This window comes from Periplaneta americana, chromosome 4 (assembly GCF_040183065.1).
Source record: "Periplaneta americana isolate PAMFEO1 chromosome 4, P.americana_PAMFEO1_priV1, whole genome shotgun sequence".
Taxonomy (NCBI): domain Eukaryota; kingdom Metazoa; phylum Arthropoda; class Insecta; order Blattodea; family Blattidae; genus Periplaneta; species Periplaneta americana.
In genome coordinates, this window is record NC_091120.1 from 78,765,862 (window position 1) to 78,778,996 (window position 13,135).

A 13,135-nucleotide genomic window follows, 5' to 3' on the forward strand; every position below is an offset into this window, starting at 1 on the left:
TATCTTTAATGATTAAAAAATATATAACAAATACTGCTGTTGTGAACGAATCGAGAAGTGAAAATTTGTTGGTAATGACTGAAGTTTCAGTATTTACTCTGCTGTACGGCCAAATCGCTTTTAGTACCCTCCTTACATTTTGAAGGTCAAATACAATATTATGTAATAACTTCGTTTTTATAATAAGTATCTATATTATTTGGCACAATATAAAATAACATATTTTAATCTCCTCCCAAACCAAGTGATTTATAAATTTCGTACCTATAAGATGTACATTAATGTAAATACATTACTTTCACATAACATATTCCCATGAAATAATCTTTAGTGTTACTTATATAATGGTGTAGTTTATCATTGTAACTTTGATAGAGGCGTTAGTGCCTAATTAGTTTTCTCCTTTTCTAATTTCAGATAATCCTGGTACTCATCTCCTAATCTGGTGCTGGTGGTAGCAACTCTTGGAAGTATTGGTGGTGGAAACTAACAACTTGGGTTCTTTACATAACATCTGTAACCCCATCCCCATCATCAGCAAGAATTTCGATGGATTGTGACAGCTTACACAGATTTCCTGATTGTCACTCAACCGTAGCAACACTGAATTCTACAATGGCATTTATAAATTATGAGATTCTCATTTTTACGGTCCAATACTCGAAGAACAATAGCCACACAAGTATTGTTATTGCTTAAAATACTAAAAAAGTATATCACGTATATGTTTGAAGAATTACTAGCAATGCATCCCGTTCATTTCATAACATTACTTGCTTTTATCAGTAGATGAAAATTAATGTAAGGTGCTTAATGCACAGTATTGTACACTGACCTTATGAGATATAATGGACAATCGGAAAGAGAGTTTGTAATTTTTTTTATAAATCCATACATGCTATTAGGTGAACCATAAGTTTGAGCCATCATTATAATAAAACTGTGATATTGCTTAATGATAACTTTCAAGTATCCATAATAATAAAAATGTTGAGACTTCAATATCTAGTAGTAATAAGTTGAACTGGAGTGTAGTTTAGCAAATAAGGAACTATATACATCGTGTGGTATTTCACTCATTCATACTTTGGATCGCAATGTTTTTCTTCGTGTAATTCTGCAGAGGAACGCGTGTGTTCACAATGGCGACTGACTGGAGAAATATGACGGAATACGTCGTCGACGAAAAGAACTGTACTCAGATAAAGGAACAGTACGAAAGTAGCTTCGGAGTGGCGCTGGCTGTTCCGGAGTGGGAAGCAGCTGTCACCGCTTTAACACTCGTTTTAATTATTCTTCTCACGATAGTGGGAAACATACTTGTCATTCTGAGTGTCTTCACACACAAGCCACTGCGAATTGTCCAGAACTTCTTCATAGTATCACTCGCAGTGGCTGACTTGACAGTTGCAGTGTTAGTGTTGCCATTTAGTGTAGCTGTGCAAATTCTAGGACGTTGGGAGTTTGGTATCCACGTGTGTAAAATGTGGTTAACATGTGACGTACTTTGTTGCACAGCATCCATATTAAATCTGTGTGCCATAGCTTTGGATAGATATTGGGCAATAACTGATCCGATCAACTACGCTCAGAAACGAACTCTGAAACGTGTTCTCTTGATGATCGGATTCGTGTGGGTTCTCTCCGGTGTCATCAGTTCTCCGCCTTTAATTGGTTGGAATGACTGGCCAGAAGTATTCCACAACGATACCCCGTGCCAACTCACTTCTCAGCAAGGATACGTCGTGTACTCATCCTTGGGTTCCTTCTACATCCCTCTATTCATCATGACTATTGTTTACGTTGAGATATTCATGGCAACGAGGAGGAGGCTAAGAGAAAGAGCTCTAGCATCAAAATTAAATGTCGTTAAGATAAATGAAGCCCAGAATACGTCCGTGAAAGACGTCCACAACGACCAAGATTCAGTTAGCAGTGAAACTAACCACAATGAACATCCTCACCACTCAGACGGGACCACAAAATCAAAGGAAAAGAAAAAGAAAACAAAGAAAAAGAAGAAGAAGGTTGGTGATGGATCACTGAAAGAGAAGTTTCTCCAGAAGCCAGCTATTGTAGCTGAAGACTCTGTAACCGACAACATAGGAGATCCTCCATCAGGGTCTCATTGTGCCACGAACTTGAACCACTGCGAAGAGCAGAACACCCCTCCAACAAACACTACTACGACGACGTTAGAATCTCCGAAAGTCAAGAATGAAAGTCAGAAGGGACACGCACCTCCAGCTGCTATTTCCGGGTCGATCAACGTCCCAGCATCTGGTGCCAAAAGACAAGTTCCCATGTATCAATTCATCGAAGAGAAGCAGAGGATCTCTCTCTCCAAAGAGAGGCGTGCTGCCAGGACTCTGGGAATCATCATGGGTGTGTTCGTAGTGTGCTGGCTGCCGTTCTTCCTCATGTATGTGATAGTGCCGTTTTGTGATTCATGTTGCCCATCTGACAAGATGATCCATTTCATCACTTGGCTGGGATATATTAACTCGGCACTTAATCCAATAATTTATACAATCTTCAACATGGACTTTAGGAGAGCGTTCAAAAAATTACTCCACATCAAACCATAGTATGCTTTAATGCAATATTCTTACAGATGTCACATCAGTATTTTAGACCACGTGATATTACATTTTCCAACTTTATTTTCCTAGTGTTTCCAAACCTTTATTGCCTAAATTGTGAATGAAATATATCATAACATTTATGGAACTTAACTCTATCGGGTTCATATTCACTGTGGTCCACTGGCTTATTGCGTTAGCCTTCACATTATAATATGTTAGTAGCTCTGACTTCAGAGAACTTTGAAGTACGAGGCAAAATTTAACTTCAGAGATATTTCTCTGTAGAAATCGAGTAGCGATCATTTCTTTAGAATTATCTTCACTGTCGTAATACATTATATTTCACTATTAAGTTGCATCTCGTTTTCTTTCCTCTTCTAGAGTGTATATGTTGGTGTAGGTACCTCGACTTGGAAAACATTAGTTTCTTCATCTCTCAACTTTGACACGGAATGATCTCCTTTAAACATATTTACTACCCAATTTCCGGCAGTAGTTACAAAGTACAGGGTGCTCCGTTTGTGTATGGATAAAATAAAAACACCGTAAAACATTTACTACTGAACTTTATTTGTTGAAACTTAGTGCATACAACACTGAAAGATGGGAGATTCCTCAGAGCTCAACATGACCCCTATTGCGGACCCTGTATAACTAATAACGGTCGTTTGGGTTGCATTAAAAAAGTATTGATTATTCAATCTATCTTAAATAAGAAGCAATTAATTGCGGTGTCAGTGATATAATTTATTTATCTTAGGTTATGATATATATATATATCAATTTGTTTTATTAGATTTATTTTTTTATTTATTTTTAGAGTTATTTTGGTTTTTATAGGTTTTTATTTTGTTATTGATGCAATTCAGTCCATGTTCGTTGTAACATAGGAGGGGTGATTTGTTGAAAAGCTTGAGTAATTTTTACTCTCAGATCATCAATGTTCCTGGGTTTCTGTGAATAGACAATGTCTTTAACGAAACCCTACAGGAAGAAGTCAGGATCTGGGGAGTTTGGGGGCCAAGCCAAGAGATGGCTGCTCGTCGTACTGGGTTTCACCTGCGACCTCCTGCATGTTTTTTTTTTTTTTTTTGACACAGAACCTGTTTCTACAAATGTTCGATACCACAACATTATGGAATCGTATTTAGGTACATTACGCACACCATACTCACGTCGAAATTCCCTTTGAACTCTCTTAACACTCTCAAATTTAGCATACCAAAGAACACGTTGTGCCCGCTGTTGATTTGTAGTGGCCATTTTAATCCCCTACGATTTTCATTTGTCATTTCAGATTATGCTTTGTTGATTATATATGGAAACTCCCATCTTTTAATCATAATATAACCAGCAAGAAATTTTTCCTACTATCATAATAGCTTTATAGTGATAAATTATTATTATCCATACCCAAACGGATCAGAGTGTATAACACCGTTGAAAAATATTTAATACCATTATGGTATATTAGGATAAGAGAAGCGTTTTATAATCATCATTCACCCATTTTAAATATCCAACATTAAATTAATATATTGTAATTAAAGGAACCCTTAAGTTTAGCGTTCGTAACTTAAGAATAATGTATCTGTTCTGACAAAAATATATCACCTTTGAAGTTTGATTCAGATAATTACCCCATGAATTATTTTTTTAATGCAATTGCTTAGAAAAATTATATTTTTGGACCCAAGTATTGGCTAGTCCAGTGGTTCCGAATCTTTAAATTTAAAGATTTATTAGTTCCGAATCTTCTTGAAGGCGCGGCCCACTTTTGGGCGGGACTTTTGTTTGTGACCTCCTCCCCACTACGGCACTGGTACTTATTTTGATTATCACTTTTCCCCCTACTTTTAGAAGAAAAATATAAAAATTCAGGACAAAGAAACTTTCTAATGAGATCAAAGATATTGTAAAATATTTAATCCCTGGTGCTTAAAATTTAGGGAGAAGAAAGAAAAGTAAACTTTTATTATTATTATTATTATTATTATTATTATTATTATTATTATTATTATTATTATTATTATTATTATTACTACTACTATTATTATTACTACTACTACTACTACTATTATTATTATTATTATTATTATTATTATTATTATTATTATTATTATTATTAGTTTAAATAACTCTTAAATTGCTAAACATGAAGGTTAAAATATATTATTACTGATATAAATAGGAGTATGTACAAAATATCAAGTCTCTAGCTTGAAAAATGTATAAAATAGCAATTTCACCCCCCTTAAAAAAGCTGTGCACTAATAACTTAAACATATCCTCGTGTGACGCAAGTGTTGAGGTACTGTATGGTTTTATGCCAAAACCACAGCTTGGTTTCAAGATTATTTTACGCCTAAAAACTCGGTAGCCTCCGTCCTCCATTGTTATCATGCATTATAAGTCTGCCTATAATTTCACCTGTTTTGTGAGCTGAAGGAGTAATAGGCCTACAGGTATATTTTATTTAACGACGCATTTAGCTGTAGTAGTTATTCAACGTCCACATTTAACGTGGGAGAGTTATAACCGACAAATTGTCTGGAGTCCTGTATCGAAGACAGGGTTTTACGTATCTACCGTAAACCTACGTTAAGATAATCTGAGATTTACTTGTCTTCTGGAGGAAACTATGGCTAAAGACTGTAACGCCATTTTTAAATATATTTCCCTTGGTCGGGGTGGAACTTGCCAACCTTGGAAAAAACAACTATAGATCACAGGATATACAACTTAACCGGCATTATAACCGGTCGTAAAGCGCGTGTTTATTGGGGAGATCCGACCGATCGGTCGCACGAGAAGAAACCCGATCAGCGGTGAATTGAAGTGAGTTAGACTTGCAGTTCTATACAAATAATGGGCCGCTAAGAGGTAATGAGAAAACGTTATGTTGGTCTTACCTTTTATCAAAGCATATATTGTAACGCTCTACTTATAATTTCACTCACCATTTGCCTAATTTCATTCTTCACAGAAGATGCTCCTTTTTCATTGTCATTGCTATCCTCCTTTTGACTTCCTGGCAGCAACTCATGGTACAGCTTATAGTACACCCTAAGTATTTGAAGCTGCCGACTTGCTCTACTGCCTCATTTAGAATTCGCAAGTTATATATAGGTACATACGTCATTAATTTCAAGGTGTTATTCTTTGAGATATTTCCAGCAAAAAAGTTAAGTGTAATTTTTCTCGTTTTTGTTTCGACGTAAAATTTGTTCGCGAAATAACGGTTAATGTACGTGAAATTATGTCCACCTTTCTGAATGCAAATTAACACTCTAGAACAGCCGTGGCGAAAATGTGATCGTGCGCAGAGCCACTGTGTAACCTGCAACATGCATAGCGCATATGGAGGGAGGCGGACACCCGAAGGGGAAATGAAGCAACTGTCTGACTTACTAACGGATTTTGATCTTCCTTACGTCAAGCACTTAAATATAATTTTATACAGTACAAGGCTAGAAACTAATGTTTAGCACGTGTAACGAAGAAAGAAATGAATAAGAAAACATAGAACACATCACAACCTAAAATTAACTGTCTTCAGAATGTGTCTGCAACAGAGTTTCAAAATCAGGAATTATGTCACTGCCAGTCGTAGTTAATCACGAAGGTATTTGTCTGTCAGTCGTGATCTAAATTTGGTTTTTACTATGTTCATTGTTGAAAATAATTTTTCACAAACGTAAGTTGTAGCGAACATAGCTTCAAAAGAGCAAGCGAAAGAACGAAGCTTCGGATATTTATTTTTTGGCAAAGATTTGAAAGTTGAATATTTGTCAAGTCCTTACATCTGGCTTTCATTTAACATCATATTGTAAATTTGTAAGTTTAAATTGAAGATCTAACAGCATTATTCGTACATCTGCTGAAAAAGGATCGACGCGACGTACAGAGATGATTATGATCATGATAACAATAGTAATAATAATAATAATAATAATAATAATAATAATAATAATAATAATAATAATAATGAACACTTAACCTTTTAATGTTTCATCAGTAACATGTTATATAATGCTGTTTTGTGTTATACAACCGTTTTCCTCGTAATACTTGTGGACAAATCATATATTTAATATTCTCATCATATTGGCAGCAAAAAAAAAAAAATGCGTCTTTCCATCCTACTTGAACTTCAGTTTTTGTAGAGGTAAATGGTTTCGAGAAAGACATTGAGACGATAAGCCACTCACAGGTCAGAGACAAATACAATTGGAACGGAGCTTGACTCCATTGAGTGAGAGGGTGGGGTTTGTGGGAGGTGGGAGGTGGGAAGCAAGAGAAATGCACAGCTATCATTGCGAGCCACAATGTGCTTGTGAGTCACATTTTCGCCACGGTTGCTCTAGAAAATACGCACGGTAGAGCAACGCCTGCGCTGGCCGCTAGTCAACGAGCCGCACCGAGCCGTGTGAAACAAAAGACAATCGAAATGGTGGTAGTAAAATTCGCGACTATATTGAGTGTTTGAATTTGTACACTGAAAGAAAATGCAAATATAGTAAGATCTTATAGTAGGTTATTACAACGAAATAAAGTAAAAAGAGCTATGGTTCAGGGAACATCATTGAAATGAACGAAAGTAAGTTTACGGTTAAAAGCGTTAGCTATCGTACGTAATTATGACCACGTTACCGTTTTATTTTTGGTGTAGAGAAAATACCTCGTCATATAACTTTTTGTACTACAAACGAGTAATATATATATATATGTATATATATATATATATATATATATATACATGAAACAATTTATGTTTAAAGTTACAAGTTATTAAATAAGTACAATATGATATAATTTAAATTAATACATAGAGAATGAAATGAAATCTTATGTTTAAATTAAGAAGTTTTGTCACGTGCAGTTCGCGGCAGGAACAGTTTGGCTGTGAGATGATAATTGCGCATGCGTGGACTTGGTTAATAAAACCTAAACTATCCAAATCTAACCTTCGTATATGCAAGATGTATAATAGGAGAAAGAAGAAAATAAGAAAAATAACATTATCTAATGCTAACGTCAATATAATATTTGAAAATATTGATAAGGAACAACATAATCCAAACGAGAGTATATTTCAAAATATTAATAAGCCTTACCACTGTCCGTGTATCTAATATAGACTAATAAAATATGTATCTGCTCATTAATCCCTACCTAACTTTGTAGCTAACAGTGGTGCTATCTGTCAGTAATGTTCAGAAAGAAGGAGGTAGAGAGAGAGAGAGAGTGAGAGAGGGAGAGAGAGAGAAATCTCCTCCTAACGACGTCACAGACCAACGTCGTGCCCTTATGTTGGCGACATTGTGTATTTAGTTCTATTTGGCTGTAACCCTAACGGCACGGTTGAAAGCTACCGTAGCTAATTCTCCAGTTTAGTGAAAAAAAAGCTAATTAATGGAGTACGTTTCTCTTCGTTTTAAACAAAATTATGAACTTTTTTGGCGTATTATTTTCAGCATTATTATTATTATTATTATTATTATTATTATTATTATTATTATTATTATTATCATTATTATTATTATTATTATTTTATTTGCGTTATTATTTAACTATTACTATCATCGTTAAAAATGTGTCTTCATTAAGATAGAGAGAGAGATCTTGAAGATATCTTATTTCTTCGTAATCACAAGAGTAGGCCTAATCAACGTTACTATCAGCACAACCACCATCATTATCATCATTATTTCTTCACCATGATTACCATCATAAATTTCCTCATATTTATCACCAACACTACAACAATCAGTCACAAAATTATAACAGTCACATCTACCACAACTGTCGTTTTCACTTCCACTGTCATCCTGAAAAACCGCCGCTACAATCAATTTCTTTATCACCACAATCACAGTCAATATCGCCACAATCACTACCACGAGTATGAATGCAAAATATTTTTTTGAGGTTTTGAATGATTAGTGCAGCACATAAAATCTCTTCAGGGGCCTGTTTCATAAAAATACTACGTTTAGTAGTTACTTGTTAGGAGTGTAAAAATTAGTAGTTAGCAGTGTGGAAAATTGTGTTTCATAAACAAAACTCTACACTCCTAAAATTCCTATACACTATTTGTAGCAGTTAGCAGAGTGGACTCATTCAAAGATAATGTGACAGATAAAAATTTAAGCTAGGCAACAATAAACCGGAAACGGAAACGAGAAGGAGAACGGAAATATTGTTAAAATATATGTATTTAAATGAGAGCATTTACAATTGAGGAGCTTGCCGGAGTCCTGGAAAGGGAACGTGAAAGTTAATTGTGAATACTCACATTTAAATACATTTATTTTAACAATATTTCCGTTGTCGTTTCCGATTCCGGTTTATTGTGGACCAAGCTTTATTCTCCGTTGCATTTAATAGGTCATTATTATTATTACAATATAGTAACTCAGTTCTATTGTATTGGACTATGTCAAAATCAAAGAAAGATCAAAATTTTTAACTAAGTTTTATTAGATTAAAAATTTTAATTAATAATAGTCCACCAACTTCACTGAACGTACCAACAACTTCCAGGGCTTAATGTGAAACTAACGTAACTACAATCGATGTTTTATTCACAACAAAATTCTTAACAGGCAATGCGCTTATTTCACATGAACTACACCATCATGTTTTGTATTATATACAAGACTGTTCGGAATTGAATTGCGATTTTTTGTGACTAAGCAGAAGAACGAATTTGATATCTATTGTTAAAATCTAAGAAGTCCATTTTTGTAGTTACATTGGTTTCATACTAAGCCCTCGACTTCATCTACATCATCTGGCCATCATACAAGTCCCTTAAGGGGTTAAGTACAGCTTACAGCAGTAAAATTTTGGAAATATTCAAAATTTTTTTCCTCCATTACTGTATCTTGTACAATAACGAAAATTAGTAGGTACATAACACTGTCCTTCTGCTATATGAAAAAAATATTTTTACGATTTCAAAAAAAAAAAAAAAAAAATTTTTTTTCCTTCCAAAATTCAAAATGGTGACAGTAACTGTGCAGTGATGCCTTTTCGTCATAACTCAAAAACTATCTAACAATCTGTGATGAAATTTTTGTGTGTTTTTATGCATGTCATATCTACAATATGATGTAAAATCACTTCCCTACCTTTAATAGATTGTCTGATAAAAAGTAAATTCATTAAAAAATGGTCAAATATCAGTATTTTCTTCTAGCACAAAATAAAGAAAAATATTATTTATTAAGGAATGTAATTGAAACAGCATGATATTATAAATAAGAGTTTCAGCAATAAAATAAAATGGAGAGAAACTGAAAAATTAAAAAAGTTTTTGAGTTAAGAGGGAAAAGCTTCATCACCGCACAGTGAACTGCAACAATTTTGAATTTTTAAAAAAATATATAAATAATTTTTTTAGTCGTAAAAATATTTTTTTCATAAAGCAGAAAGACAGTGTTTTATACGTAGCAATTTTCATTATTGTACAATATACGGTAATGAAGGAAAAAAATGTTGAATATTTCCAAAAATTTTACTGTTGTAAGCTGTACCTAACCCCTTAAAGAGTACTTTATTTACACTGTTCACCACACTTTCAATTATACTGCATATAATTGCTTTTGAAATCTGATGCATGTGAGCAATGTGCTCCAGCGCATAACCAATGAAAAGCAATAATTTGTAATTCCTGTATTGGCATTAAAGCCCTATTGCTTCAAATACCTCGGTATTATGCTTTAAAATTGTTCAATGGCAATGAAGAGTTGATTGAATTTATTAGAGGTTAGGTGGAATATTTCATATATGTTCATATGTCTCTGCCATAAAACCATAATACTGAGTGAGTTGGCACAGACGGTAGCGTTTGTGACTTTGTATTCGGGAGGCCCTGAGTTAAAACCCCGTGGCCGGTCAATCTGACTGAGGTTTTTCATGCTTCCCCTCAGTCACAAAGGCAAATTCCAGATTGGAAATTTACATATCACGATTCATCACCGCCTCAGTCATCAATATCATAAACATTAATAAAAAATATCTTAAATCAGTTGCATGAGCACAAGCCATCTACAACACACAACAATAAAAACGGCCTACTGGTATACCCATAGATCCTAAGACGCTATATGTTCACAGACATAACCACAGATGTTAAGGCGTGTATAAAATAATAAACTTAAAAAACAACAACAACAATAATAATAATAATAATAATAATAATAATAATAATAATAATAATAATAATAATCTTTTCTAGGTCTGAATATTCTTGGATCTTTTCTCCATTACTGGATGAGGAATGCACTTCTACAAAATTATTTAGAAAGTAGTGTACTGGGTCTTTCACCTAAGTAACGAGTCTATCGAAAAATAAACTGTTTTCGAAAATTTTTGAAATGATGTTCAACCTCACGAGAAAGAACCCTTCCCGGTGCCGTACAGTCGATTTGGAAACAAAAACCCCTCCCCTCGCCGCCAGAGCTATTAAACGAAAGAATGGTTAGTGTTATAAGCCTTTATTAAAAGACATAAATGTAAAAACAGTTTGAATTGTTGACGAATTGTGGTGTACAATTTTCAAAATGCCTTTCGTTCTGCTGAATGCACAAATGCAAGTGATGTATCAACTCTTCATTTGTGTGATGTGTTCAGTTCGTTCCACTAATTCAGGAATGATGCGTGGCTTAGTCGCATAGACAGGATCCTTGATGAATCCCCAGAAAGAGAAGTCCAGGGGAATCAAATCAGGTCATCGCGGAGGCCAACGGATTGGGCCTGTGCGGCCGATCCACCTGCCTGGAAACACTTTGTCTACGGAGTAAACGCTTAATTTGAGCAACACTGTTTCAGAGTTCAAACCAGGGACCAATTTTTCTCTTCTGCAATAACGTTAAGCGGCTGCGTGGTATTTTATCATTCCATTCTATCACAACAATGTGTATAGGCTTGGCCGTGTGGCATTATCCTTGGCGTATAGAAGGCCATGCTCCAGATCATTTTAAGTTGGCATCAAATCCACATTACACATGGATAAGTAGCTTCCCCTGGGGGCGGGGAAGGGGTGTTTGTTTCCAAATCGACTATACATCACCGGGAAGGGTTCTTCTGGTGAGGATGAACATCATTTCAAAAAAATATCCAAAATATTTTATTTTTACGATAGACTCGTTACTTATGAAAAACTCTATACTTTGTTACTCATAAATATATTTTTCCACACACTTTTATTTTTTTCCATTAACTGATAAATTGGACTATTAATAAGGAGTGTAAATTAGCAATATTCATATTTTATGAAACAGCATTATTGCTACACTGCTAAATATAATACTCCTAAATATGAATCCGACATTGCTAATTACAAGTTTTTAGTTGTAGTATTCAAAATTGAGTCTACAATATTTATAATTAGACTGATAAATTTTATGAAACAGACCCAAGGACATAATTTGTAAGTCTTCGTCTGAATCTTGTAATGATTCTTTTAACTCCTTGTTCAAATTATATGTTACAAGTTTAAACAATTTTAAAATTCTGATATGTAACATGTCTGTGTAATACATCACAGGTAGTATAAATGTCACTTAAACTTTCAATCGGTAAAGCGGGTTTTCCTCGAGGTATAGGATATTATCTCTTCCATTTATATCTGATAGAATAAATTTCACGTATAGCTAGCGTTATATTAGATAGATACAACGATTTGCTTTGGAATACTAAGAAATGAAACGTATTTGTTATAGTTAAAATATTGTTTTTAAAATTTATCATAACATACATGCATATAATTTATTTTAATGTGGCCGGTAATATAGCCGATTTTTATTATAATAGGCCCCTAATCTCTGACAGCGATTTTACTTTATTCTAACCCTAGTTTTATTTATTTTTGTGCTTAATAAATAAATCCGTAATAACATGTTACGTATTGTTAACTATATCATCTAGTAAAATATGTAGTATTTATTACGTCATACAAAAAGTAGTAGAAGCATGTTATGACCAGAAACTGTATGTATATATGCAAGAGTTAGTTGTCGTTAGGTGAACTTGCTTTTCAATTATAATCGACGACAAAACATGTAATTTTATATAATTTGCTTGTAACTATCGAGAAGTGAGCTTATCAGACATAATTACAGTCTTCCATAGTATCCATTAGTCTTCATTAGATACATATATTTAAGTAGTAATTGAAACTAGTAAAGAAATAACCGCTTTCATTAACGGTCCATTCACCATGAACACAGTTTTAATGACAGCAGAAGCTGATCATTGGATGTTTATAAAAGCTATAAAATTGGTCAAGCAGAATGCAATGGAATATTTTGCTTTGAACACAGTCACTAGTCATTGCGTCATGTCTTTCAAATAATGCGATAGATATTTATGATTATTCCAATTGAAACTTTCAGATATAACAGCAAAGATTTTGACACTCACGGTTTTAAATAATTATATAGAGAGTGTAAATTCATAAACTATGAGTAGTGAGCCTAATACTATTACCACCATTTTTTTTTCTTTCTCTGTTTCCCTTCAATGATCATTTTCTTTATTAT

At 34.0% G+C, this 13,135-nt stretch overlaps 1 protein-coding gene across 1 annotated transcript; it reads left to right on the forward strand.

The window, feature by feature from the left end:
- The first annotated feature begins 429 nt into the window (after nt 1-429).
- On the forward strand, nt 430-4,514 carry LOC138697979 (putative tyramine receptor 2). The gene has a single exon (XM_069823609.1). The coding sequence runs from the start codon at nt 1,143-1,145 to the stop codon at nt 2,586-2,588; it is 1,446 nt and encodes a 481-aa protein (XP_069679710.1). The 5' UTR covers nt 430-1,142; the 3' UTR covers nt 2,589-4,514.
- The last annotated feature ends 8,621 nt before the right edge of the window (nt 4,515-13,135 follow it).

Bases quoted from the DNA above. Each gene is read 5' to 3' on its own strand.
- LOC138697979 (XM_069823609.1), top strand. From the start codon at position 1,143: ATGGCGACTGACTGGAGAAATATGACGGAATACGTCGTCGACGAAAAG.